This window comes from Mastigoproctus giganteus, chromosome 1 (assembly GCF_048544385.1).
Source record: "Mastigoproctus giganteus isolate SK-2022 chromosome 1, ASM4854438v1, whole genome shotgun sequence".
Classification (NCBI taxonomy): domain Eukaryota; kingdom Metazoa; phylum Arthropoda; class Arachnida; order Uropygi; family Thelyphonidae; genus Mastigoproctus; species Mastigoproctus giganteus.
In genome coordinates this window covers 263,672,686-263,698,282 of record NC_143575.1, presented here as the reverse complement: position 1 = coordinate 263,698,282, position 25,597 = coordinate 263,672,686, and the positions used below count along the sequence as shown (strand labels likewise).

At 37.2% G+C, this 25,597-nt stretch overlaps 1 protein-coding gene across 1 annotated transcript in view; it reads right to left on the bottom strand.

The window, feature by feature from the left end:
- The window catches only part of msn (serine/threonine-protein kinase msn), a 555,676-nt gene that overhangs the window by 326,080 nt on the left and 203,999 nt on the right, over positions 1-25,597 (bottom strand). Inside the window, 1 exon segment of the mRNA XM_090377310.1 lies at positions 4,878-4,922. Within this exon segment, the coding sequence (XP_090233436.1) occupies positions 4,878-4,922 (45 nt within the window).

Sequence of the window (25,597 nt, the reverse complement as noted above, 5' to 3'; positions counted from 1 at the left end):
TAAATCAGCTGAATGTGGAGGCCAGGCAGTTGGTCCACCCTCTACTGCAGGAGTCATAAATCTTGGCAGCATGAAGTGTAAAGGTCCCGTGTTCACAAAGGCAGCGATGGATACCTTCAAACGTTTTCCTGTCTGGACATCTTCGTTCTGGGAACCTTTCGTGGTACAAACGAAGAGCCTCCAGAGCAATTATCTGGATGAATGCCTCAAGGCATTCATCCAGATAATTCTGTGAAGATGAGCTCTATAAAAATAAAACCCTAGGGAATTGTTATCAGCTGATGAATCTGTAATGAATACTTTTGCCTAACTGGTGAGTGCCTTTCTACAAATAATTTTGTATAACTTCAGCCTATAATTTTTAGATTTTGTTATATTACTTCAACCTTTTGTATATAAGTAAAATTCTGTATAAATATCCCAGGATGAGCCCATGTGTATGCTACTAATTAACCTGTTGTATATGTTGTACCTCATACCTCAGTTTTCAAATAACACACCCTCCTGGCACACAGCCATCTCTGGGTGGTCCGCTTTTTTTTGTGGATAAATCAGCTAATAATAATAATAATAATTCTATATTGAGATAAAGTATAGAAATCATAACTAATAAAATAAAATAAGTATTTTGTTAATTATGATTTGTATTCTTTATCTCAGGCATTGTTTAAAGTTTTGTAAAAAAAATTCCCTTGGGGAGAGGCAATTTCCAAAGAATGAACGATATATTACCCATAATTCGCCACACCCACCCTTCAAGGTTAAGCATACTGACAAATTGCAGTTGCTGGACATGTAGATTTCATACACTCCAGCAAATAATAAAAACACAAACACCATACTTTTGCTAATTTTTAACACATTCTGTCATGTGGCATCTGTCAGACCAAAAAAAAAAAAAAAAAAAAAAGTTAACCTCTTGTAACACTAGTAAATCAAAACAAAAAGAAAAAAAATACTGAAATCAAATACATATACTGAACAAAGCAAATATTCAGTTTTAAGCATAGAGAGATTTTCTGCTTTAAATGAAGACTAACTCCTAGGTCTAAGGTTTGAGCTTATATTCAACTCTGAGACAAATACCATTATCCATCGTTCAGTCTAAACTGCTAATATATTTTAAATTATATAGTATCATCAGAACAGGTGAACCACTATACATTTAAAAATCTAAGACACCACTAGAACAAATATTTCAGAGCTTACTGTCTTTGTAACATCTGGCAAGTGGTCTCTATTAGCAAATGTATGCTGAACCGTGCAGAATATATTTTGTCTAAGCAAAGAGCCAAGTAGTGTATGGAAGTAAAACTTCCATTTAAAAACCGTTAAAAAATATTTACTTTTAACTCCTAGAATTGGACCACATGCAGTACAATATTGTGAGTTCACGGGAGTATTTCAATGTAGCAGTTGAAACTCAAATAATCAAATTGGTCAGAAGCACGAATGCAGTAGCACACACTCTTTGAGTGGACCAGGGTTCAAGCTTGTGACTGCTGAATATGATTAACGTTGGTATTGATTGATTTATTGTGAACTCCTCTGACCTGGTGGTCGTGCCGGAGTATAAACAAAAACATTATAATATCTGCATTCTTCTAAGCCCAATCACAGGGTTAAAGACAAACAACAGCTGTTATGTTTTTATGGAAGTTTTACTTTCATATACTGCTTGGGTAAGGGTCTGTTACGAGTGGTATGAATCCCACCTTTCTCTTTTCGGATAAATTAAATATTCAGTAATGGATAAATTAACTATTAGTCTGATTTCCCTAGTTGCTGACGTATATTTTGATTGTGTTGAAATCCATAAAATTGTAATACCATCAGCAAGGACGGAAATCAGTAAAATCAAATAAATATTATTCGAAATTAGAACTAAAATATTAAATATCCTCTAAAGACCCAGCCCACTCGTAACCTTGCTTAGAAGAAAATTATATACAGTACATTTCAGCTATAAGAACTTCCGTTGATAGGTCACGAATGTCAAGGGAAAAGTCTTCTCTTATAAACACACGAGTGTTCAGCAAGTATGGGAAGATGCTATAGCAGGGGAAGAACAGTTCCTTCCCCACATAAACAACAAAATACCTTGAGCTCTTTCCGAATGATGGTGATATTGAATAACCATCTCGCTTGCCCAAATATGGTCAAAAAAAGTAACACCAGTGCCAGTAGCCATGACGTACTTAGGGTTGGCTGCTCGTTAAGTGGTCCAGAAGAGGAGTCAACAGATTTTTCAACCATGACCCGGTACTTGGACCGCCTAAGATTTTGGCCTGGGAATTAGAACATCCAATGAGACAAGCGATGGAAAGATACCCAAAAGATTTGACCCTGAATAAAAAAGCAAAGGAGAGAAAAATAGAGGGTGCGTATTAAGAGTGAAGAGTAAAGATTTGAGAAGAATTAAGAAGTAAAAAGTGTTGGCGTTGTTGTTAAGTGAGAAACAGATAGTATAGTATTAGTAAGAATTGGAAAATAGTTCGACTTAGAAGATTAAAATAGTCGCGACTTTTGTCTGTAGTGTAAAACGTTACCTAGTAAGAATTGTGCCAGTGAAAATCATATTGAAGAAGTCAAGTAATTTTCCAGCAGCAGAATCAAGCAGAGGGAAGCGTCCTGAGAAGGAGGAATCTCGATCGAAACGAGGGAAAGATACAGGAAAACGGTAAGCGGAAATGTTTCATCATGTATGTATGAGAACGAGAGATAGTTTAAATGGAATATTACGGTGACGCAGTTTTAAAAGATGATTCCTTTCTAAGTTGATTTCTCTAAATGTTTTAAATATGTTACACATGAATTGTATTACATGTCGCGGTACAACAGTTAGGTACCATGAATATTAACTGGTTAACGTAAAGGTCTGATATTCTAATGTATGTACTTAAAATATTAAATGTCTTAAATATTAAATGCCTGAAATATTAACTGTTTTAAATATTAAACAGAGGAGAAAAGGGTGAAAAGACGATGGTACCCAGTTGATATTCAACAAGGGCAAATAGAAAATATATATATATGTTTATGGATAGTATAGATTGTTGTATTAATGGTATGGCCCTTGTAAGAGAAATATAATTATAAGGAATCATGGTATAATACTAAAATGGTTTAAATCAAATTATGATAATTTCCTAATCTTTAATAAGAAGATGAATGTTATAAGAGTGAGAATGAGCTATATGTGTGTATTTTCCTATGTAATGTGTTTTTATATATATTGTAATAAATGATTGTTTTGTTTCTAATACTGCCTCGTTGCTGACTTCAGATCACATTAGTACTCACCTGGGGTTGATTAAGTTCAATTAAAAATTATTGCGCTAAGGAAGGTAATTTCATTAAATTTATTAATTAAATCCTTTCTTAGTTACACAACGTGAAAAAACGGGTTCAAACTGCGATATAAGGGTTAGATAGGTCATCCAATCTCACCTATTATATTTTGGGTATACAAAACCCGGTCCTAAACAAAGCCACAAGGCACACAGATAAGCCATAACTATGTTGGGGAGGTTACTGAGAAAAGGGGGGAAAGTTTAACCATGCAAATACAACTTAATGACAGTCTTCATAACAGTCACAGCCTTTTGTAATAGAAGACGCTATTTATTATGTTCCCCGACAAAAGGGTTGCCGCGATTGTATTTAACTTTTCTTAACTATTATTATCCACATCATACCCGTCCACCAACGATCCATTCTATTCATTGTTCCCCCGGTTACCTCTCAAAATCTCTCTCTCTCAATCCCTCCTTCTTATATCTCCCCCCCCAACAATTGCTGCCATGATCACCTCCCCCCCCAACAGGTCGAAGCGCTTACAGAAATATAAAAAGGGTATAAGAGGGTCATTCAAACTATGATGGAAGAATTTTTTTTTTCCTGGTGAGGAATAAAAGTAAAAGTAACAACCATTATTATGTTTGATGTCAAAGGTAGAGGAGAAGATCTTGCAGAATGAGGAAGTATTGAAAGATAGGGAGGGTTATAAAGGATTTAGGTACATGTTCACTCTGCAAGAACTGAGGACATGTTCCCTTAAAGACAAAATATATTATTCACAATTGGCACTCATTTGTTAATAGAGACCATCTGCAAGCCAATGATAAGCAGTGGCCTTCAAAACAGCTGCTGATGGTGTCTTAGATTTTAAGTGAATAGCAGATTCATACCTATTCTAGTGATTCATACCTATACAATTTAAAAAGATATTAATTTAAAGATGGTAATTTAGGCAGAACTATTGACAACAATATCTATCCCTAAACTGGACATGAGCCAAAGCATTAGTGTCAAGAACACTGTGCTTGACCTTCAGTTAACAGTGGAAAGTTTCTCCATGATTTAAATCAAATGCAGGTAAAGCATATGAGTATTTATTTGATTTCAACTACTACAATGAAATACCCCTGTAATTTTCTATAAATAAAATACTGATATCATTCATCACATAATAAAAAAAAACTGGTGGGAAAAGGTTTAATTAGGAAATTTATTTCAAATTTAAGAAAATAGAAAAAAGTTAAGTAGCATCTGCCCAGATGTCATGCAACTAATGAAGCATTAAAAATAGTCTATTAAACATTTTCACATATAGAGTGAAGTGTTCAATAATTGCAGATTTGACAAACCTGAATGAAATCATGCCCTTAAACATTCTTTTCTACTACTACTCTGAAAGAATTTTTTGAAACAAGAGCACATGACATCCATGAATATAACGGTACAACAAAATTGAAAAATTAGAAACCTGGAATACAAATATCTATCATAACAGAAGTTAACTGCCCAATTTTACTGTAAAACTCAAGCTACTTTATTTAAAAAATAACTAAATAACAAAATATAAGCATACATACCTTTTTTAATACATTAATCTCCAATTTAATTTCTTCCTCTTCATCCTAATGAAAATACAACACATTATGTAGATGTATCTTTAAATAAACTTTAATCTACATAGTTTTATTGTCACTAAACTGCCAACTGCAACTAACTGTCATATTATATATCTCTTTATTTAATATATAAATTATTAAAAAAACAATATGCTCTGTGGACTAGTCTTTGTGGACTTCTTGAAGAACCAGCTAAGAAAATCCAAAAAGCATATCGTTACAGAATTTAATATACACATTTAATGAGATGGGTGCTGGTGCTGCCATCTAGCATTAGCATTTTAGCATTAGTAGAGGCATTTGATGCAAGAAATGCTTATGCAGCATCAGCCAAAAAAAAAAAAAAAAAAACACTTCCACTCCTATAGTGAAATTGGTACCACATCTATTAGAAGTAAAAGTGATTGTTCCTCAAGCATCACAGTCAAAGAAATTGCCACCATTTCAAAATGTAGCAAGAGTTGAATTGCAAGTCTCTCCTGTGTCTGTGTTTCTGAGGGTGAATGGAACAAACAGCAAACATCAAGTTTTGTGTTTGATGAGCAAAAGGGCCACAAAAATATTTCAAATGATGATGCAAGTGCATGGAGAAAACTGTCTGCCCCATACCTGTGTTTGAGTGGCATAAATGTTTCACCCATGGAAGACTATGAACAGCCAGGCCCAGCAAAACAGCTTAATTGCCAGAATTGATTGAAACAGTGCAGGAAATCATTATCAATGTCTGAATTACAAAGCTCCGAATGATTCCAGAAGATCTGTGTGTTAGTAAGAAAACCATTTGACAATAATTCAGGGTCTGTGCAGTTTGTTCCACATTCATTAACAGATGGTCAATGACAGGTGGAGTTGAACTCACTGAGGCCACTGAAAACAACCCCAACTTTCTAAATTCAATCAAAGCCAGAAGAGTTCGAGAAAGGTCAAAAATAATTCTCATCACTTTCAATGATAGCAAGGGAAGTGTGCACAAAGAGTTCATGCCAAAGGCCAAAACATTACTTCTGCCTACTATCTAGACATTTCAAAACATTTGTTGCAGAGAATTCATTATTTGCAGCCTCAATATCAAGAAGACGGCAGTTGGCTCTTCTTCCACGACAACACACCAAACCACAAGCCTCTCACTGTTCAGGAGTTTTTGACTAGCAAAAAGTTGCGTACTGTCAAAACCACTGTATTCACCATACTTATGTGGCTTCTTTTTTGTTCCCTAAGCTCGAGGCACCATTGAAAGGCTGTCAACCTTTATGTGAATATGCAAAAATATCTCAATTACACATTACCTCAGCAAATGATGAGACAAGGTACCAAAGAACACACCTTGTGGTGTTCCTGGGACTCATGGGCTCACATTCAATGTTTATAGAAAACATTGAGATTTCATCCACAACTGTCAATTTTCATCAGAATATATTATTTTGTAGTCTGTAATATTTGAAACACCCCGTAGTTATTATTTTATGTACAATTATTTTGGATTACAGTTTATGTAACATTACCATCTTATATAGGAGAGATATTTTATTTTGTTTTAGTATTTAAATTGTTTTTTTCTGTGTCAGACTTTGTTTTTACTATTTTATATCATGTAGTATATGTAAAGATCTTGGCTATGGACAAAGGCTTGCATGAATAGTTATAAGAATGACAGGTGTACATGACAGTCTTGCTTTCATTGGGCTCTTGTTTGCATCCACGTTTCAGACGTGATTGAGAGTTCATATCTGTGTGAATATGTGAAATAAGGAGAAAAAGAGGTGTGTGTGTGTGTGTGTGTGTGTGTGTGCGCGCGCGCACTAAATCTGCAAAAAAAAAAAAAAAAAAACGGTGTTACTGTGAAAATTGTATATTAAGGGGAAAAAATTATGTTCCCATTATGTAGGCTAAACTGTACAAATGTATGTGAATGGTAGGTCACCTGGGTAAATTATGCAGTGACTGAATGAATGTTTGCAATTAGTATCATTAAAAAAAAATGCTGTCTAGGTGACACCTGCATCCTATCCCTGTATGATGTTGAATGTAAGAAGGCAAATGCATGAGTGTGAAATGTGTTGTGCTGTTTTCCAGTCTGCTCACAAATACACTAATTTTAAAAAAAAAAAGAAAAAAGTGTACTTGTGTAAGCGCAATGGGCATGCAGGTGGGCTGAATATATGTAGTGTGTGTAGTTCTACAGGCCATGCTCCCCTCCCCCAATTGAACCAGAGTGGAGGCAACCTACTAGGACCACCCCCTGCCATGCCTCCCCTCCAAGGCATAGTGTGGGCATAGACCTGCTGCAGCTGGTGTGGGATTTCAAACAGGAAAGTGCTGTCAATTCATAGCACCAATCTCCTCTCCCACATTGCACTCTGGCCCCATTGCTTTACTCCCCGTTCATTACCTATTTTCCTTCCCCACCTCCCACCCAAACATTTCCCTGGTGGACTCTACCACCATAAACCTTTTTCTGCTCTTGGCAGTCCCCCCATAAAGGGTGGTTTGCCTCCACATGGGGTGTCCCTTAACTTCCTATTTCTAGGTGGAGTCTTCCTATCATACACCTTTATCTTCACCCCCTTTTCTTCAACCCTTAAACTATCAACCCCACCCTCCCTTTCCAGTAAAGTTTCCAGCATTACTCCAGGGTATTCCCTAGCAAGCCCAGGTGACATTCAGGGTTCACCCCAGTAAGAGACCTGTTTACTTCTTACTACACCCAGCCTGCCTCCATGAGGCAATGGACAGGCAACCTAGGGGCCCCCGAAGCTAAATGACTCGAGGAACAATGGACCAACACTACACTATACTACAGAAACTTTGCTGTCTCCGGCCTTTACAGAGTTTGTACTACATCATAGAGTATACTATGCAGAGTTAGGGGACCCCCCCCCAGTGCTGCCTGACAAGCAACACTGTCATTTCTGTCCACATTGTACACCCCATAATCAAATTCTGAATCCCTCATACCTGAGTGACACAATATATCTGATATCCCTACAATGTCTGCCTTTGATGATTTAATCAATACTTCTAATTCAAGTTTATTTACTATGCACCCTATCATTACTGTACATGGAAGTATACATGTACCTATTCTTACTCTTAGTTACCCTAACACAGCCCATTTATTTACTTGTTCCATGATAATCCATAGCAGGACTCAAACAATTAGTGGTTAGTGCATTAATAAAGTTAGTTATACATGCAAGAACCTTTCTCGCTTTTTTTTTTTTTTGTAAGCTAGCTTCTTTCTTTAAATAATGCTGAACATGAAAAAATATATTTATAATGCTGTGGAAGAAAAAAAAAATTAATGCTGAGAACCTTAACCTACGTTTTAGAACATTAAGTATCTTGAATTTTAAGATTATTTTCCATTTTCAACAATTCAAAATTTCTTGCATTCTCAGCATTATTAAAATTTCATTTAAATTCTTCTTCATCCTAAATAAATTTCAATAAAAAAAAAAAAAAAAAAGCCTTGTACAATATACCTTCTTACTATCAAGCTCTCTAAACCAGGGGTCGGCAAACATTTTTTGGAAAGGGCCAGATCGTAAAATGTTTAGGCTCGGCGGGCCAGGCAGCAGGCTCGAAGATATTTACATGGGTAATTCTACTCATAGAGCAACAAAAAAAAAAAAAAAAAAAAATCGGGTTCAAAATCTTTTTATTAGGAAGTGTTATTTTACATAATATTTATACACATGCTGACACTTACAAATAAATAAATAATTTCCATTTATTAATAAACGTATTATAGAATTGGTTAAATTTTGTACTAATGCGATGAATGTAATTGTTTTTTCTGAGATAATATTTCATCATACTGGAGTTCGAAGTTAGTATCTCAACTTGACTATCGGTTATTGCAGCGCGTAATTTGATTTATTTTTAATTTTTTTCCATGGAAAAAAACAATATTAACCCGCGGACCGTAGTTTGCCGACCCCTGCTCTAAACAACTATAACAGTATCTCGGCTTTGATCAAGATACTGCTCTTCCCTCTGTTCATGTGTGAAATAAACAACTCAGTCCTTACTGAATTATCTTTTCTAATTTCACACACACCATCAAGAAGTTGTGTTATTCGGCTACTAAACATTTCTTGGAACCTTCGCCCAAACATTGTTTTCCTTAAAATATCAATTTGAGAAATAACGGATAAGCCTCATGTGTCTTTTCCTTCTTGCGAAAAAAAAAATTTTTTCAACCAACTCCAATTAGGTGTTAAAAAAAAAAAACTTTTCATACTACATAAACGAACCCAACTGGTCCACTGAAATCACAAAAAATAACAATGAAAATAACGAATCTGGGAACTTTTGGCTAAACTAAATCGACTCACACGATCAGTTAGTAACAGAAAGAAGCCACTGATATCTTTGGTTGCTATCATCTACTGCCAAGCTTGTTATCCAGAAATCAAAACAATGAGCGAAACCTAACGACTGCAATTAGCAATAATCTTTACTTCTTCGAGCCGTCAAGAAAACTCCCAAATTGAGCAATCTCCTGATAAATGTCATCATAAGGCAGTTTCTAAACCAGGTGGTTTTATCTGTCGGACATTCGTTTATTGCTGAAAACAGATTCCGACCTCTTCGTATAAGGGTAATGGAAAATCGGCGTTTCGTTCTACGCCAAATTGCCAACAGCTCCACAGAGCAGTAGAATTCATCAATCATCATTTGAGCTCCGATGTTACGCTGATGTTTTCTAGCTAAAATGTGAAAAGCTTTACCAAAAACTAAGAAAACCGACAATCAAAGGCAAGATTTAAAGATGAATGGATTCTCAAAAAGTATGCGCGTGCAAGCCTTGTCTTGGTCAATAAATTATTTCCTCCCAATTATCAAATTGCCTATACCTGAAAGCAATGCTGATTTGGAAAGTCTGCAGCTCAGGCGTACATATTTTTAGATCCCCTAAAATACGGTAGTGGAGGGGGGTGGAAATAAACAGTTATTGCACTGTTCAGAGATTTCCCATTACCTTGGGCCCTGGAGCAAATGTGTCACAGTAAATCCGCCCATGCACGAACCTTTAACACAATTAACTGAAAATAATGCGTTTAGGAGCAAAAATTATTTGAATTTAATGAATCTACCTTAAAAAAAAAAAAAAATCTGGTTTCCATCTTAGCCAGTGCACCTTCCCCTATGTAACGCTAACAAGTAAAATCAATTGAATGATAACTATGAAACGACAAACCTCGAAATGCAATAAAAATTAACCAATAAGAATTTTAAAAAAAAAAAAAAAAAAACTGATAAAAAAGGGTTAATCAGAAAATAAGTCAGTCAGTAAAATATATAAAATGAACTAAAAGCAAGCATATTTATACAAGCCACTTTGAAGTTTATTATTTTACTATCATGATCCAGGAACACCTTCAAAGTGTCAAAATCCATCCCGGATGTTCATCGACAGTAATAGTATTCGCCATATAGTGCAAGACAGCCACTGGTTTTTGTTGCACAGGAGAAAAAAAAAAGTAGAAAAGAAAATACAAACTACAGTGAAACTTCCCTTTAACGGACAGCCATGGGGAACGAAAATGTGTCCGTTAGAGAGAAGTGTCCGCTAACAAGAAGTCTGAGGGAGAAAAAAAAAAAAAAAAAAGAAAGAGAAAAATCGTTAAACGTTTAATGTAAAATTAAATTAAAATATATACAGATTTTGAACAATATTTTTGTAAATAATATACAATTACATACACAAGAGATAAAGAAAAATCGTTAAACGTTTAATGTAAAATTAAATTAAATTATATACAGATTTTGCACAATATTTTTGTAAATAATATACATACAATTGTGCTATGCATATTATGACTTTATCTTAAGAAAAATACATACAGTAATCACTTATTTTCTTCTGCACCTTCTTCCGGCTGATAATTTTGTTTTCAACATTTGTTTGGAGTGAAGAAACCATCGAAAGTCCTTCAGTATCTTCTTCAGCGGCGAAAAACATTTTTAAACGATTGATTTGTATGAGCACTTCTTCTATTTTCATCGGTGGTTCGTCGTTAATATGTTCTTCGACAGAATGACCTTCCATTTCTTCATCCTCATGAGGAACTTCTTGAAAAATATCGATGATAATGTCGTTGATATCTAGAGCACCATCTTCTGTAGTGAGGTTCGAGTCTATATCTTTGTAGCCAGGGTCACTTGTAGCTGAAGTGTCGTACATTATCAATAGACGTTGAAGTTCTTGTTCTTCTTGGTGCTCCACATTGCTGTTCACAACTTCAATTTTTGCGTTTGAGAAGCCAGACTTTACAAAACAGTTCACGACAGTTTGTTTTCTAACTGCGTTTACTGAAGAGGAAATCCACTGAATCGCATCTAGGATGCTGATTTTCTTTGCAAGGTCACTCGCACATGTTACATCGTTCATGTTTGCAATGAGATGTCTTAAAACACGTTTTCTGTAGTGAAGTTTAAAATTTTTTATTATCCCTTGATCCAAGGGCTGACACTCTGCAGATGTGTTTGGTGGCAGAAAAACGATTTGAATGTTGGACAATTCAATGTGCGGGTGAGATGCAGCATTATCCATGAAAAGAATAATTTTTCTGTTTTGACGAATCATGTTTTGGTTAAAGTGACTTATCCATTCGCTCATGATATCTCGTGTCATCCACGCTTTTTTATTAGACTTCCAGTCAACATTCAAAAGATTCAACTTTATGCCCTTGAAACAACGAGGATTTTGTGGTTTTCCTATAACAAGAGGTTGTTCAAAGTCTCCCAGCATATTTGTACACAATAGTACAGTCAAGCGTTCCTTAGAAATTTTTCTGCCCTGGCACTTTTCGTTTTTTAGACTCATTATTTTTTCAGGAAGAGCTTTAAAAAACAACCCTTTTTCGTCACAGTTGTAAATATCCTTAGCTTCAAAATCACGACATAAATCTTCCAATTTGACGGTCCACTCTGTTACAGCCCCAGTATCAACAGATCCACCTTCACCACTTCGGTTTTCCAAGAAATTTTATGCCGAGTTTTGAACTTGTCTAGCCATCCCACAGAACTCATTTACTCCCACAGATTTCGCAACCTCCAAAGCCTTTTCCCTAATAATAGGCCCATTAATGGGAATTTTTTAGCACGTGCGCGACAAAACCACTCATACGTAACATTGTCAATTTGAAGTCCAACAGTTTTCGGGAATGATTTTTGAACCTGATCATTTTCGTGTTGTCAAAATTGTTTGAGCAGTTCATTTTTTTTTTTTCTTTAGGATGTCGCTTACCTGCGTCTTCCCGATTTTGAATTTTGCAGCGAGATTGCGAACACTATTTTTTTGCCGATCATACGCATTAATGAGTTCGATTATTTTTTAAAGTTAAATGTTTACGAGAAGACATTGCGCACTTCACACGACACTGAACAAAACTGAAACTGAAAAGACGAAAGGCCGACCAAATTCACCCCGCCCCCTGCACACACCGAATTCATCAAAAGTTTTACACGTGCCTTAAAAATTCTTGAAAAAGGGTTTACAACCGCGACGTAAATCTTGATAAAATTCAGAGAATCGGAAATAGATTGAGGCAATATGTGGAAGAAACATTCCTAGAAAAAGGGCCGTGAGATCAAATTAAGTGCTAATCTAAACGAAACAGTGCAGATTGCCTGTCCGCGTCCGTTACAGAGAATGTCCGCTAGACAGAAGCTGCAAACACGTTAAACCTAATGGAGGTGAGTTGGGGAATTTGAAAATGTCCGTTAACGAGAGGTGTCCGTTAGGAGAAGTTTCACTGTATTTGCTTCCGTCCTCGCATAGGTATCCTGCTGACCTTTGAATGTATAGACGTAGCCCAGTGGTCATGAGCGAAAGTGTATAGCACGCGTTCCTTGAGTGGACCGGAGTTCAAGCCTGTGACTACTAAATACGATAAATATTTGTATTGACGATTTATTGTAAACTCTACTGACTTGGTTGTCGTGCTGGAGTACAAACAGAAAAATTATTTTATTATTCAAACTTTCAGCCTCGGCTACCTATGAAGGCAACCTGTTCCAGCAATCAACGACTCGCTGGCTAAAAGAAAACTTCCTACAATCTAATTTAAACCTCAACCCCTGTAACATGAATTTATGGCCCCTAGTCTGGAATTCTTTATAAAAGTGAAAATTTCACCTTCATTCATTTTACTTACCCTTCTGAGCCTTATAAACTCAATCAGGCCACTTCTGAGGTCCTTGGTTGCCAAGCTCTGCAGCCACGTAATCGGAATCTTTCCTCGTATCATCTCTTTGCATATCTCACACCATGCAAGTTGTCCGTCTTTTGACCCTTTCAAGAAGCTCGATGTCTTTAATCAAATGAGATCTCCATACTTGAACACATTATTCCAAATGTGATCTTACAATTTCCTTATACAGTGGGATTATTACCACCCTATATCTAAGGACAATGTTCAATAAATCATCAGCCTCATTTGCGCATATGAGTTTTTCTGGCTACCTGTTTACATTGCTCAGAAAACATATCTGCCCGTATCACAACTCTCAGATACCTTTCTTCCTCTACTGTTTTCAATTGAACCCCACCAAATGTATAATTTATTTTGGGATTGCTATTCACCAAATGTAAGATCTTGTATTTTCCTGCATTAAAACATAATTGCACTTTTCCGATAATTTATTTTTTAAGTCTGTTCAAGTCATCCTGAAAGGCGCCTGCTTGTCACTGACGAGGCAGAGTCTTTTATGTTGTCCGCAAATTTTGACATCATGCCTTCATCGATGTCGTCTATGAAAATGAAACAACAGTGGTCCAAAAACCGATCCTTGAGGAACCCCATTCCTGGCAATATACCAATCTGAAGAATATCCATTAATTACAACCTTCTACACTGCAGCCACCACGCAATCCATCTTAGAATTTTTCCAGTAATTCTAACATGTTCCAGCTTATACAGTAACCTCTCATAAGGGGCCGGAGTCAAATGTCTTGTTAAAATCCAAATAAACCATGTCGAAATTGTTCCCTACGTCCAGCTTATGAGTAACTGTGTCAAAATAGCCTACTTAGTTAGTTAAACATGATTTTCCTTTAACAAAACCATATTGTGTCATCCAGAATGCCATATCTATTTAAACGACCCTGGATTGCACTCTTAATCATTGCCTCTAAGATTTTCCCTAGAACCTCTTAGAAGCGCCTTTATGTATTGGCGATACGTTCGCACTTCTCCAATCCAAAGATTCTCTCATAATTAACCTCAATAGTTCAATACACTCCCTGAAAGCCTCCCTCAAAATTACTGGGTATATGCCATCAACTCCGAGAGCCTTACTTGCTTTTATTTTCAAAAGTTTTTCTAATAAACTATCACCTGTAATTTCGAAATCACAAATTTCATATGGGCTCAGTCTTACTTGCACAGCGTCTTCTTAGCATGAAGGGTCTTTCGTAGTAAAGACAGATGCAATGTACCTATTTAATTTATCCTCATCATTAGCTGGGTTATCTAAGACTTTCCTACACCCAGTGCAAAAGGGTCCGATTTGATTCGCTTTTGTCTACCTTCTATTCACACATGAAAAATTCCTTGTCCCCATTCTTTGCTCTCTTAGCAAGTGCTTTCTCATATGCAGCCTTGTACTTGTATAGGCTTCAATACTTTTCGTTGCTCTGTAACTATCCCATGCTATCCTTTTTCTGTTCTATATGACCTGCCAGTTCGGCATTCATCTATTTCAGCATCCTGTCCTACAGTATTTTCTTTAATGGTGTGTATATATACACACACACACACACACGTTCATGGCTTCCGTAATTTTTGCTTTAAATGTATTCCATAATTCAAATATATTCGCCCAATTAATAGATTCCATATAGTGCCTTAAACTGTCAAAGTCCCCTCTTCTGAATTTAAAATAAGTGCCTTTACCTTTAACTACTGCAACATCTATATGATACAAAGGTCGGCGGGATTGTTAATGACATTAATGGCAGTGTACTACTGCAAGAGGATCTAGAAAATTTGGGCAGATGGGCTGAGAAGTGGCAACTGAAGTTTGACGTTGACAAATGCAAAGTACTGCATATGGGTAGAAGTAACCCCAGAGGAACATACCAACTGTGTGATACTACACTTAGGGTGGTAGAAGATGAAAAAGACCTGGGAGTAATTGTGCAGTCAGATATGAAGTTTTCTGAGCAATTCAGACAGGCTGAAAGAGTAGGTCATGGGGTTTTGTCAATGATATACACGAATTTTGCTAGCAGGGAAAAGGTGATTATCCCTTTGCATAAGGCAATGGTCAGACCACGCCTTGAGTACTGCGTACAGGTCCGGAGGCCTCATTTTAGGAAGGATGTGGATTTGCTTGAGCATGTACAGAGAAGGGCAACAAGATTGGTGAGGGGAATGATGGGATCCTCTTACAAAGAGAGGCTTAAGTTCTGCAAATTACAGCGGCTGGAGACTAGGTACCTGCGAGGTGATCTGATTGAGGTGTATAAGGCCTTGAATGGGTTGAGCACAATGAATTCTGATGTGATCCTTCCACTTGCTCAGATTACGAACCTGAGGGGGCATAAATTCAAATTGAGAAAAGACAGTTGTAGAATAGATGTGCGGAAATTTGCCTTTAGCCAGAGGGTGGTTAATTGCTGGAACAAAGTTCCATCTGTTGTTGTGGAAGTTGATAGCTTAAATAAATTCAAGGAGGAACTGGACAAACTTTTGGAGGGAATAGTTGGAGTTTTTTTTTTTTTTTTAATTTTATTTATTATTATTTTATTATATATATATATATATATATATATATATATATATTTTTTTTTTTTTTTTTTTTTTTTGGCTGATGCTACATAAGCTCCATACCGCTTGCTTTCTTGCATCACATGCCTCTATTATTATTATTATTTTTTTTTTCATCTTCCAAAAGTGAATCATGTAAATTGGCCTTCTATACAAAAACTTTTTTATTCAGTGCTGTATTAAACTGTGTCTTAGCAGCAGACATTGTTATCAAAGCTGACAATGTTGAGAGATGATTATTATTGTTGTTAGCCGTGTGGTGCAAGGAAGCCTGAGGCTTATGCTGTACCAGCCGAAAAAAATTCCCGACTTACCCTGAGAGAGAGAGAGAGAGAGAGAGAGAGAGAGAGAGAGAGAGAGAGAGAGAGAGAGAGAGAGAGAGAGAGAGAGGGTGTGTGTGTGAGAGAGAGAGAGAGAGAGAGGGGGGGGGGAGAAATCACCAAGAAAGAGAAGAATGATGATATCCAGCTCAGAACCCCGGGGTGTGTGGGGTAAAAGCCGAATTTACTGGGTGCAGTGGTGATATAGTTGCTCCAGTGCAACTATATCAGGTTAACGAGTTACGTGCAGTTGTCGCCGCGAAGAAAGAGTGCTATTGTTGCTTTACGTGCGGAAGGATGTTCTTCCGCACATAAATGCTCATTTTGGAATATTTTGAGAGCACCTGTCAAATATTACTTAGCTTTACCTTAACTATCTTTTTATAGTTCTATTTGTGATGCTAGTCATTAATGTAACATACCATCGCGAAAAAGGGTTAGTAATGTGAAATTCCTAGGTGATGCACTTTCTTTGAACACCAGTGTATATCGTCTGAACACGAGTTCGGATATCATCCGCATTTAATTTACTGAATCCATAAGGTTTTAAACGCTTCAATCAGGTAAGCAGATGCCTAGTTTCCATAAGCTGTATTTTGCGGAACTGAAATCTTATGGTAAGAGTACCCTTTACTGTCCCTGACTAATCTCGTTGCTCTTCTCTGCACAACAGATCCACATCCTTTTTAAAATAAGGCTTGCAGACCTGTATGCAGCCTACCCACTGCCTTATAACAACGGGACAATCATTTCGTTGTTTCTGCTGGCGAAAAAAAGTCCATGCGCCACATACAACTGGGACACTATCCAAATACATGCTGAGGTTTTCTGCAATGGATTTACATCAATGTTAGAATCAAATTTACATAATGAAACAATACCATGTGTTGTATATCGTGGAAGTTTTAATGATAATTATTAAAACAACTGAGTTAAGAAATTATCTAAATATTGTGATATGTTCGTCAGCATTTTTCTTTCTGGTGAATATAATTCATAAATAAATAACTTATTACGGCTCTAATAAATTAATCCAATCTAATTCCTCCAACAGATAAAACAGCTTTCAATTTCTTTGTACTGGAAATTGGGTCAGTTTAAAATAAATTGAGCATAACAAAAACAAATAATAATCATTACGATTATTCAACAGTATGTGAAATAAATTTCCATACCCAGAGCATTTATCAAATTTAAATGCGCACGGTTTGGAATTCCAAAAATAAATAATTCAAGCAACTAAAAAGCAAGATGTAGTAGAGTTACAGTGTTAATTAAAAATTCACTTCCAAGTCTTTTTGAGAATTGTGTGTACATTTGTAATATCTGCAGTCTAGGAGTGGAGTTTAATGAGAACTCAACCACAATGTGGATTAGGCCGATTTCATTTAAGCTCCATATTTTGTTCAACATCCTTAAGCCCTAGGTTATGATTAATGCTCCTAGTTTCCCCTTCACTCTGTACGAGTTCTTTAGTTCTTTCCACACCGCGCTCACTAAAGAGTCAATTAGTTCGTGTTTTAATCGATTTAGATTTTTTCCGTACCACAGGAATAAATGGCTTATTGTACTCCACTCCAATCTAATGAGTAATTTATCTATTCACTCTGAAAAGAAACATTGCAATTTTTCAGAAGACAAATACGTATAAGGTGTAAATTAGTAGAAGTATTAGGAATTCGGCAAAGGGAGAAGAAAATCCGAAAATATAGATTAGTCATTGTTTTAATTGAATCCTAGCATGATGATGAAGAAAAAATTCGACCGATGACCCTACCTACTATATATTATGATAAGGAAAAGCTGTCTAGGTGACCCGATATACACGATTATTGAAGGATTTTTTATTTTATTTTATAAAAGCCCCGAACATGAAAGATATCAGAAAATATACTACTTTAGTACCGCTCATGCATTGAAGACTAAGAAGACAAAAGATATTTGTCGATATTAGACATGAATTTCTATGATTGTAATTTTTCAGGAAATTAATGTGGAGGAGAGCTGTTTCAGAAAGCAGAATGAATAAATGAGGAAAAGTTGGTTATATGAGTTTGAAGTTGGAGAATGAATGAATGCTGACTAGTTGTGGCACGTGATACAACTACTTTGGAAGGCCGTAGAGAATTACAGACGCCAATTCTGAAGAACTGTGCCTAAGCAATAACTATACAAAAGATATGCAGGAAAAACCGAATTTCAGACACAGAGCGGAGAGACCTTGTAAGAGAAGGGTCATCAATTAACCTTACTGACCTCCTTTAAATAAAGTCTAGAACAGACCTGAGCAAACTTTTTGGCTGAAGGGCCACATTAGGAATTCGAAAAGAAGGCGGGCCGCACGTAAAATACTATTTTTAGATATATATTATTTGTTATCATGAAGAAATATAACATAAAAAAAATTATTCTCTAACAACCAAGAATTTAATGAGATGAAGAATTATTTTACATCTTTTAACATTTTTTTTTAATTTCGGGTGTTAATTTTGTAGTTGAGATTCTTAAAACTGCTTGTAAATGTTCATCGGCGATGCTTGATCGTAAAGAATTTTTATTTAGATTCATGATGGAAAATGTTTGTTCACATATGTAGGTTGATCAAAAATAACCAACATTTTTCGGGCAAGTTCGTAGAATTTGTCCGAATTAAGAGTATTGTAAAATATACAGATTTCCTCACGACAGTGCAATTCCCTTAAATCGGTATCACACTGCAGATCTATAATCTGAAGTTGTGGTTCACTCGGTGCACTATCAATTTCTATTGAAAATGGGTCGCGCACTATTTCCAAACTTGTCTCAATTTTTCGGAAGTCGCCAAATCTTCGTGAAAAGTCGTCATTCAAAGCGTTGATAATTTCACAATATTTTTCAAATTTACTTTCTGGAATCTTCAGCAACTTCATGGTTGGAAAGTGGTCTTGTTAATCAATAAATGTCGAAGAAACAACTGGAGTTTTAATTGAAATGCATTCAAACATTTTACCATATCATGGGCTTTTAATTTTTCCCTTGTAACACGGTGTTGAAAAGTATTTAAGTGTGTAACGATGTCCAGGGTAAACGCAAAATCACGAATCCAGTTATTATCAGTTAATTCGGGAAAGTCCATAATATTTTTCAGTTTTAAAAATAGAACGATGTCATCTTTAAGATCCCATACTCGCCGAAGAACTTTTCCTAAGCTAAGCCATCGAATTTGGCTATGATAAGGAATATCTGTGTACTCTGATTCAATATCTTGAAGAAAATTAAAGAATTGTGTGTGTTTCAGGCCCCTCAATCGTATTAAATTTACTAGTTTAATAATACAAGATGTGACATGTTCAACTTTTAACACATTTTTACATAATACTTGTTGATATATAATACAATGAATTGTAATTAAATTATAAGCAGGATATTTTCCACATTTTATCCTGAATTTTCTTTAACGCTCCAACATTTTTACCTAACAAACTTGCTGCTCCGTCAGTTGTTACGCTTACCATTTTGTTCCATTGTAAATTATATCTTCTTAAGCATTTCATTTATTTATTTATTATTATTTCCCATCTCTGTTACTGTTAAACATTTTTCAAATTATGCCGTTACAAAAGCGCCCGTTGGCTCGCTCCGGTTCGCGCACAATTTCAAATTCTATCTCAATTTGAACAATACTGAGATGATAAAACAATTTACAAGTCAACAAATTCTATAATGTATTACATATACAAATTTATTTTTCAAAAAGGCGTCGCAAAAGGCATAAAATAAGTAAAGTTTTTTCGAATATACGATTAAAGCTCGCGGGCCGCACAAAATGTGCCGCGGGCCATAGTTTGCCCGGGCCTGGTCTGGTCTAGAAGCTTGAGAGAGGTTTGGGGTGCACCGCCCAGATGTGGGAACAATATCCACAGTAGGGCGAATTTCAAATTTGTACAGGGGGAAGAGGTTGTTTAGAAGAAAAGTAACACACCGACAACGAAAGAGAAAAGTCAGTTTTTTGTTTTTTTTTTTAAGGAGAGAATGCAATATGTGATTTGCTTATGCCAAGAGAGATGAGAAGTCGGTGTGATCCCTAATAGAAGTCTCATGTCTAGAAATCTGAGTATCATCGAATATGAGCACAGAGGAACAGAAGCCTCCCCCCCCCCCACAAGACAGGGCTGTTTCAGAAAGATTGAAGTTGACTAAGTTTTCTTCGCCCTCGAATTATCTGGAGATCGGAATTTAAGGAATTAGTGGTAGATATTCGATAAATTAAGGCTGTTTGTGCAAATAAAGGTTCTCAAACTGGAAAGTAGAGTGCTGTCATCACAAAACTATAGGTAGGATTTCTAGTCTGTGGAAAGGGATCATTAATATACAAGAGAAAAAGAGTGGAAGAAAGCACTGAACCTTGTGAAACACCAGCATTTGCTGAGAAGTTAGAAGAGCGTCTGTCAACATCCGCAGACAGCGTCCAGAGAGAAAAAAAATTAATGTCCAATTGCAAAACACGTCGGCAATCCGTACGATGGGTTGTTTAAAAGATCATACCAAACACGATCAAAAGCCTTTGAAATGTCAGGGGCAACTTCTGGAGTTTCGCAAAACTTTTCCACCGAATTTGTCCAAAGTAACATAAGGCAATATATCAACTGTGGATCGAAACTGACGGAATCTATATTGGCAATCATTGATCAGATGGACAGTTTCCAGATAGTTTAGAAGTTGGAATTTAACGGATTTCTCCGTACTTTGGAAAGAGTAGAAATAACTGCAACAGGATAATTGAATGGAAGGGATTTGTCACCCTTTTTAAGAACTGGCGCTAGATATGAACAAATTTCAAAGCAGAAGGACAAACACCAGTGGAAGAACAAAGTGTAAAAAGGCGAGAAAGAAAATGAGCAAGCCCAGAAAGACAGGTTTTGAGAGAAAGTACAAAAATGCTACTAGGACCTGATCTTTCTTGGGCATAGACTGTTCAGAATTTACTAACATCCTTTTGTCTGAAGACCACGGAAAGAAATTCTTGTGTGGAGCATATTGGGAATGGCAGTAGGTGGTTTATCACCTCCTACCATTCCTATTGTATTTCTAGGTGGTAGATGACTCATCGACCGGTGCAATGCCACCACTTTGCTTATTGGAGGCTTGAAGTGGTGAAACCCATGTTTAGTCTCTAGAGAAAAGTATCCGGCATCCCCCCCCCCCTCCCCACATCTCTTTCAACCCATGCACGGTTCCATACTATAGTTTTTGATACATTTCGTGTGTGGGGTTTCCATAAAAAAAAAAAAAAAAAAAAAAAAATAATCTTCAATACAATAGGAATCAGAAAAGTGGGATGCTAATAAGCCAGATTAACCATCAGGTTGTAAGAAACATCAATATATATGGATAGAATCCGTATTTCTAATTCTTCAGTTTCATTTCTACTCTTAGCCTGTTCAAACTAGAGTTTGAACAGGCTAAGAGTAGAAAACTTGCTTCTTGCCCTAATGGCAGCCGAGAATTCTGGTCTCTTGCCAAAGCTATTGGCCGCAACTTTTGCCCATTTCTGCTCCCACCTCTGTCCAAACCAGATGGTTCTGTTGTAACTTCAGCCAAGGATAAAGCTGACCAGCTAGCATCCCATTTTTCTTCCAGCTCAGTATCTTGGTAAAACACCTCCCACCATTCCCAACACGCTCCATTCAATGCCTCCTGTGGTCTTCCGTCAAAAAGGATATTAGAAGGATTCTGATGAATCTTGATGCTAAGAAACCTCCAGGTCCTGATGGTATTTCTCCACTTGTTCTCAAAACCTGTGCTCCTGAACTTACTCCTATTCTTTGCCGCCTTTTTTCACTTTCTTATTCCAAACGTGTTTTTCCTTCTGCTTGGAAATTTGCTCATATCCAGCCAATTCCTAAAAAGGACAAATCCCTCCCACCAAATTATCGTCCCATTGCAATCACTTCTACTCTTTCTAAAGTAATGGAGAAATCAATTAACCACCAACTCTTAAACTACCTAGAAACCTTCCGTCTGATCAACGATCGCCAGTATGGATTCCGTCAATGTCGATCCACTGTGATATTCTGGCTTATGTTACCCATTTATGGACTAATTCAATGGAAAGGTTCGGTGAAACACAAGTAGTTGCTCTTGACATCTCAAAGGCTTTTGATCGTGTTTGGCATAAAGGTCTCCTAAACAAGCTTCCATCTTATGGTTTGCCAACTGTTTTTAGTAATTGGTTATCCAGTTTTCTCTCTGATCGCTCATGAGGGTGATGGTAGATGGCTCTCTGTCTTCTAACTTCCTGTCTTCAATCTCCTGTCGAAGCAAAGCATGGTGGACCCAAGATCTCAGCCTTAAATTTCGGAATAAACAAAGACTACATGAAAAATGGAAAGCAAAATTAGACCCACTAGACAGAATTGCATACTCAAGAGCACGCGCCCAGTTCAGTAGAAGCAAATCTGAAGCCATTAAAGCCTATATCGACAAAACAATCAAGATCGGGAAAGCACCGTTTAAGGCAAGGCATGATGAATTCCCTCAACAACTTAATCCAATTGAATGGCTAGACTACATCACAAGATTTAAGACAAAGTCAGTATCAGACTTGAAGAGCATTCACAACAGTTGTCAGCAAGATGTCCTTACTTCCATCATCATCACAAAAAGAGAGCTTATCCAGGCCATCAATGATATCCCACCAACGTCTTGCACTGGATATGATGGGGTCCCACAATTCATTCTTAAGAGCGTTAGTGTATTCATCATTGATGCACTCTTAGGTATCTTCAATGGAATCCTCACAACGCAAACTTTCCCAACAGCCTGGAATCAATATATTGTCCGACCAATCCCCAAAACCCCAAAACACAAGGAGCGACATTAATTTCACAATTCAGGCCAATAATGAAAGCCTCATGTCTCCTCAAAGTCATGGAGAAGTGCCTTCTTCCTATCCTAACCAACCAGGTTCTGCCATGTGAATCACCATACATTCACTATGCCTTGAAACGCAGGTCCACCATTACAAACCTATTGCAAACCACCAACACCATTCTGGGGGCTCTACAAGATAGGGCTGAGATGGCAATTGTTTATCTGGATATCCAGCCTGCATCCGACAGCATAGACATCCAGCCCCTCCTGCAACTTCGTGAGGATGGATACCAGATAAAAGGCAATATACTGCAGTTCTTGAAGTCGCTACTTACGACCAGGGTCCTTCACCTGACTGTGAATAAAAAATCTTTCACAAGGAAAGTTTGTGTAGGTGTACCCCAGGTCGGAGTTCTCTCAGGGCTCCTCTTTACGGCTGCCATCCACCCATTCCTGTGTCAGCAAACAGAATTTATCAGCTATGCAGACGACTTGAAGCTCCTCTAGCGGATCAACAGGACCGCCCGACCTGGTTATCAACAGCCTCAAGAATCTGATTACATACTTGGAACGGTTCTCTCTCAAGATAAATCCAAAAAAATCTGCACAAATGGTATTTTCCCTCAAATCAAATCCAACGCAACTAAACCTGGAAATCCACGGAACCCCCATCACCCCAGTCATCAAACACAAAGATCTCGGCGTAATATTCGACCCTAAACTCAGTTTCAAACACCATGTTGCAGACATTCACAACAAGGTCTGCAGAGCAAGATGGCTTGCCAAACAACACCTCCTTCATGTCACAGAGCCTGAGTACACGCTCCAATACATATACCGGTTTCTGCAGCCAGTCATCACCTACTGGTCAGAAATCTGGGCGTCGGCAACGAAAACCACGCTAAAAACCATTTCATCTGATGAGTACTGGCTTCTTCGGTGGATCCTCTTCAAGCATAAACTGCCACCACTCATACATACTTCAGATATCACCCAACTTCTAAATTACAGAAAAGTCTCAAAACGGATATTTGCCCTCCGCTTGCTTGTGTCAATTGAAATGATAGCGGGTGAAGTCAATACGCCAAATTTTTGGCAGATGTGCAATTGGAGGATCCCCCCCAAAACCCTTAAGAGCCATCCCCTCTCTGCAGTCTGTGGCGTGGAGGCTCAGAATAGGGGATAGATTCCTGCCCATGGAGATGCTCCACAATGTCCAGGAGATGTATGTGGACTACAAAAAGTTCATAGAGGACAAATCGTACAGAAGACGCATCATCAGGGACCAGCTTTCGTCTTCAACCGAGTGACTGTCATCGTCCTTTCATGTGTCTTCATTTCACATGTTAATATTAATTTTATATGTAAAATATGCAATTATACGTTTTATGTCCTAATATGTTTTAAGTAATTTTTCCTGTATAAGTTATTTAATGTTAAACCCCTAGCATTGTCGCTGTTGTGGGTATTATTGCATCAGGCAATCATGTAACCAATCACTGCCTGCAATAAAGATATATAATAATAACTTCTCCACTAATGCCGGTGTCTCCCAAGGTTCAGTTCTTTCCCCCACTATTTTCCTCTTGTATATTAATGACCTTCTTCCATTGACTGGAAATCCTATCCATAGTTTTGCCGATGATAGCACAACGCATTCCACTTTCCATTTTGAGAAACCTTGTCCAGCTCAATCAGCTTCAACTTCTCGAAAATCTGCTACCAATTCCTTAAATGCCGATCTTCAGGTAATTCTCTAGTGGGGCCAAGACAACTTAGTTGATTTCAACCCTTCTAAAACTCAGTCTTGTCTTATATCTCGCAAAAAGGATTCTTCTGCTCCTATGCTTATCTTTAGGGACACTCCGATTTCTAGGCAAAATGATATATCTCTTTTAGGGATTACCCTGACTTCTAATCTCTCTTGGCACAAGCACATTGCAAATATTGCTTCCTCTGCATCTAAAAAACTTAGTTTTCTCTTTCGCTCTCGGCGTTACTTTTCTTCCAAACAGCTGCTCACTCTGTATAAATCGCAAATCCGCCCTGCCATGGAATATTGTTCCCACATCTGGGGTGGTGCCCCTAAAACCTCTCTCAGGCTTCTTGATTCCATTCAGAAGAGGGCAGTTAGATTAATTAATGATTCATTTCTAACAGAGTCTCTCCACTCGCGTTCTCATAGACGTACTGTTTCTGCTGCATGCCTCTTCTACAGATACTTTCCACGGGCACTGTTCTTCTGAATTGGCTTCTATAATTCCCGCTCTCTCTTTCAAGACAGTCCGAACACGTGCCGCCACTAGCCAGCATCCATTTACTGTCCAACTTCAAACCCACAGAACCAACTTTTCATTGAACTGCCGTTTTCTGGAACAACCTTCCTTCATACGTATTTCCTGAAAATTACAATCTACAGAAGTTCAAGTCCAATGTCAACAAATATCTTCTTTCATCTTCTCAACCTCCAACCCAAGCACGGTACTAAGTACTATAGGTTCTAATACCTCTCGTGTTTGGGGTTCACATAAAAAAAAAAAAAAAAAAGTCGCGGCCAATGGCTTTGGCACAAGACCAGAATGCTCGACTACCATCTGGATATGAGGCAATTTTCTACTCAATCCAGGAATTTTCGTCCAGCAAACATAACACTGTGCGAGTGTATGAGCTTGTTCTGATAACCCTAAAATTGAAAGTTTTTTTTTTGTCCAGCTGTCCATTATCCTTA